Raw genomic sequence first — 5,000 nt, 5'->3', positions numbered from 1 at the left:
TCTTTCACTTCCGCCATTCGCCGCACAGGATTTTGTTACTAGGAACATGCAATCAATTCTGAGATTGCTAGAGCGAGCCATGTATCACTAGGCACTTCAGAAAGAATTAGCCGATGGCGATAACTATGTCAACTTTGCTCTTCATGGTTAATGGATGTGCATGAAAATGCGGACATTGCGCAGGCGTGAGTATGGGAAGGTCAACGGCTTTGTCACTCTGACACCGGTACTGTCATACGGCACATGTACAGGAAATTCTCCGAAAGCAGCTTATATTTCCTGCTTTTTATTGCGCAAAAATCTTCGTCGCATCATCTGTGCATGCTGTTGCAACATGACGTAGTGTAGTCACTGCCTGACCATTTCACTATATGACACTTCAAAGTTGTTTACAGTCGCGTCATTCTCTCTTCGCTCGTCATTTCGCTGGCCTGCCAATTCCATCCAAATTACGGCCCAATTCGCCCAACTGAACGGCATATCTGAGAGGAGACAGCTGGCATGGAGGGGGAGTGGTCTCACGCCGCGCGGCCTACGTCGGGGGAGGACGATTCCGAGATGCGATGCGACGAAGGGAGCCGGGATGCTGCGTCACCCGCTGGCGCCCCGGCCCGCCACGAAGAGGAGGCGTTGATTCTCACAGAGGCCGCCAAGGTAGTGTTTAGCGTCGCCGCTTGCCTGGGCCTGTACGTGATCGAGAGAGAAGGTGAGAACTGCTACAGAATCTCCAAGCTAAAAATGATACCGGCCTTGATAAGCTTCCTAGCGGCGCTGAGTTCGTTGCTACACGCCATCTTGCTGATGTTTTTCACGGAGATTACTTATGATCAACTGGTTTTATTCCTTCCTCTGTTTGGCGGCAGCTGCTTTTGCTTCTACATCTACATCTTGTGGATAAGGAAATCCCAGAGGATCATGGACTACATGACACAGCTGGAAGTCAATGCCATCAAGATCCCAAAACGAAAGAACATGCCCTTCATCATCGCCGGCGTGTTCATCTACTCTGCCACCTACGCCGCCGTCGCCGCCGTCACCCTGCCAACCCCCAGCTTCATCACCAACAGGAGCCTCAAGTACATCCTCTTCATCCCGGTGTTCTTCACGGCCTTCATCCCAAGCTTTGCGGACATATGGGTATTTTCCTTCCTGCACCCGCTGGTGGTCGCCCTCCAGGGCCTGGCCAGGCGGGCGAGGGACGTCAAGGTCTGGACGAAAGAGGTGTCGGGCTCCGTCATGAAGGAGTGGCTTCTGCTGCGCCGCCTTCTGGAGATCTACAATGAGGTATGGAGGCGGGACAGGATGTGCTTTTGTCGCCTTAGGCGGCACGACGCTTCTTCAGTATGATGATAGCTATGATGATGAGAATAATATAATCATAATGAAAAAAAATATATCCTTATCTTTTTTGTATTATTGTTATCATTATGATTATTATCATAATTATCATTACTGTTATTGTCGCTGTTGTTCCTGTTGTTATTATTACTACAATAATAATGTTGATGATGATGATAATAATAATAATAATAATAATAATAATAATAATAATAATAATAATAATAATAATAATAATAATAATAATAATAATAATAATAATAATAATTATAATAATAATAATAATGATAATAATAATAATAATAATAATAATAATGATAATAATAATGATATTAATAATAATAATAATAATAATAATATGATAATAATATAATAATAATAATAATAATAATAATAATAATAATAATAATAATAATAATAATAATAATAATAATAATAATAATGATAATAATAATAAGATGAATGGGTTATCAATCAGTTGTTAATTTCATTATCTTCGTTAGTATAGTGTCGTTATCATCACCAAAACATAAGGTATGGTCCTCTTTGCCATTATTATATCAGGTAGTATAATTATCATAATTGATGGTATTATTATCACACTGCCACCATCATGATTACTACTACTATAATCCTTCTATGCACTGTAATCACTATATATATAATATATATATATATATATATATATATATATATATATATATATATATATATATATATATATATATATATTTTCTTTTAACGGTAGGTTCATGTCTGAGCCGCCGTGGTCACAGCATGATACTTAATTGTAGTTTTCATATTGTGATGCTCTTGGAGTGAGTACGTGGTAGGGTCCCCAGTTCCTTTCCACGGAGAGTGCCGGTGTTGCCTTTTTTTTTTTTTTTTTTTTTTTTTTTTTAATCCGGGCTTGGGACCCGCACTTGTCTTGGGCTGGCTTGGCCACCCAGTGGCCAGGCAGGCAATCAAGGTGAAGTTCCCTGCCCAAGGGAACAACGCGGCGGCCGGCGACTCGAACCCTCGAATTCAGATTGCCGTCGTGATAGTCTTGAGTCCGACGCTCTAACCATTCGGCCACCGCGGCCTTGACGATCATGGACTTCCATGATTTTTTTTTTTTTTCTTAGCAATTTAGAGCGGTGGTTTTGCCATTGCCTTCCGCCCGGTGTTTTTATTGAGTCACCATCTCTGTTTATCCGGCACTGACTTGAGGTGGCTTGGCCACCCAGTGGCTAGGTAGGCAATCAAGGTGAAGTTCCTTGCCCAAGGGAAACAACGCGCCGGCCGGTGACTCGAACCCTCGAACTCAGATTACCGTCGTAACAGTCTTGAGTCCGACGCTCTAACCATTCGGCCACCGCGGCCCCATATATATATATATATATATATATATATATATATATATATATATACATATATACATATATATATATATATATATATATATATATATATATATATGTATGTATGTATGTATCTATAAGGGTAAACTGTGCATAGAGTCGTATTATATTAATTGTTGCATAATTCCAGTAGCCTATTTCCCTCTTTCCCTATTTCCCTTACAGAGAGCCTATATCTCTTTTCCTTATTCTTCTGCCGAGAGCCTATTTCCCCATTTCCCTTCCAGAGAGCCCACTTTCCTATTTCCCTTCCAAACAGCCTATTACCACATTTCCTTGCCAGCGAGCATATTTCCTTTCCAGTGAGCATATTTCCCTATCTCCCTGCCAGAAAGTTACCTATTCCCTCCATGACGGCCAATTTCCTAGCAAAATGCACCCTGCTTTCCTATTTCCCCTCCAGAGAGTACCCTGTTTTCCTTCATAGCAGCCAATTTCCCTGCCCAATTTCCTGAATGGGAAAAGTAATCAAATGTAAGCCACCAAGAGAATAATCTTTCACATTTGATATTCATTCTGTATCCAGAAGTGCCCTAAAATCCCTTTGAACGATACTGATGTTTAAAATCTTCGATGAAATGACCCGATATGCGCGTAGTTTTGTGTTCTGAGTGATACACAAACAAATCTGGTTTTATCAGTTAAACTCGCAATCTTACATCTCTTGCGTGCGGAGTGAAATCTTTAAGGCAGGGATTTTACAGCCGGCCGTCTCAGTCCTTCGTATTTTAGGAGTATCTGTTAGCATATTGTGTTTCTGAGTTGTTGATTTGATTCAAGGAGTCAATTTTGGTCCATCGGGAGCTCTGGCATATGACGCCAGCATGATGCCTTGCGTGGTGCCTTCCTCTCCAAGAGCAGTGGGTTTCCTTTTTCTGCGAAGTGGCTGGATATATTTCAGCATCGTTCTTGTAAAAACTATACTCCGTCCAATCTCGATAAAGGATATGTTTTTGAGAAAAAGTAATAAAATGGCTTAAACAATAGATATATTTGATATAAGTCTTTACAATTCCAGATATATGTTAACATAAATATCAATTGTCAGCTGATTAGCTTAAAGAAAGCGAATCGGAGTAGTTCAAAACCTGGAGTGAGTTGCCAGTTTGTCCTTTCCTGAGACTGGATGCTTGTATTGATATTTCCAATTCCTAGTGTCTTATAGAAATTCAACAATATTCAAAGGAAAAAAGACGGTACATTTAATCTCTATTATGATTGCCAATGAGAGCATGTGAACTTGTGGTTGTACACAATGGCTGCTTAAATGTGGTAATGATGTTATCAATAATGAAAGCAATACAAATGGCAATCCATGGTCATGATCGTAATGATAAAGCTAATAAAGTTGTGGTAATGAAGATGGTGAAATGGTAGAATGACAATGGAGATATGATAACTATGAATTCTACTGATTATACTGACTATAAAGATGCTGATAATGTTCACAGAATAGGAGTAAGAATGAGATTAGAATCATAAACTCAATTGTAAATCAGAATAAGAATACGAAATAAGAATAACATTCCAAAAGAACGAGAGTGAGAACAGAAACACAACTTAACTACTATTAATGAGTAGCCGCTACGTGGGGACTGCACCATCATCTCCCACAGGTGTTTTCATACATGATCCACGTGCGACTCCTGGTGTTCATCGTGCAGACCCTGACCATCTCGTTCGCCCTGGCAGCTCTCCGGTGGCAGTCCAAGTGCCTCGCGTACCTCCCTCCCCTCCTCGTGTCGGTCCTGGAGGTGGTGGTCCGCTTCCTCTGCATATCTGTGACGGGGGATACCTTCCTGCAGGAGGTGAGAGAGAGGCTGTGAAGGGAGGGGAGAGAAGAGAGAGAGAGAAAAAAAAGGAATGAGACAGAGAGAGGGGGTAAGAGAGAGAGAGAGAGAGAGAGAGAGAGAGAGAGAGAGAGAGAGAGAGAGAGAGGAAGGGAGGGAGGGAGGGAGGGAGGGAGAGAGAGGAGGGGGGGAGAATGAGCAAGAGGAGGAAGAGAGAGAGAGCATTTCTTTTCCCCTGTGATAGAGTAAGAGGACTATAAGTAGGCATAAAAGAATAAATCCCTCCGCTAGACAGCGCAATATAGTTCCCTCTGCCTTCCCACCCACAGCGAGATAACGTCGTAGCAGCGGTGCGCGAACGTCTTTGTCGGCCACCAAGTCATAGCGCAAAGGAGGACGAGGGGGTAACTTTGAAGATCCTGCACAATACTGCAGTTAAGATAACAACGGAGGGAGATGAGGAGAGCGA

The 5,000-nt window shown here is 41.8% G+C and overlaps 1 protein-coding gene across 1 annotated transcript in view; it reads left to right on the top strand.

The window, feature by feature from the left end:
* The window catches only part of LOC119580171, a 6,617-nt gene that overhangs the window by 506 nt on the left and 1,111 nt on the right, over nucleotides 1-5,000 (top strand). Inside the window, exons 1-3 of the mRNA XM_037928149.1 lie at nucleotides 1-1,284; nucleotides 4,358-4,549; nucleotides 4,861-5,000. The exon at nucleotides 1-1,284 is cut by the window's left edge and continues 506 nt beyond it; the exon at nucleotides 4,861-5,000 is cut by the window's right edge and continues 111 nt beyond it. Coding sequence (XP_037784077.1) covers nucleotides 502-1,284; nucleotides 4,358-4,549; nucleotides 4,861-5,000 — 1,115 coding nt within the window. The 5' untranslated portion in view covers nucleotides 1-501. The remainder of the gene's footprint in view (nucleotides 1,285-4,357; nucleotides 4,550-4,860) is intronic.

The sequence above is a fragment of the Penaeus monodon genome, chromosome 13 (assembly GCF_015228065.2).
Source record: "Penaeus monodon isolate SGIC_2016 chromosome 13, NSTDA_Pmon_1, whole genome shotgun sequence".
Lineage (NCBI taxonomy): Eukaryota > Metazoa > Arthropoda > Malacostraca > Decapoda > Penaeidae > Penaeus > Penaeus monodon.
This window is presented reverse-complemented; position numbering and strand designations above follow the sequence as displayed.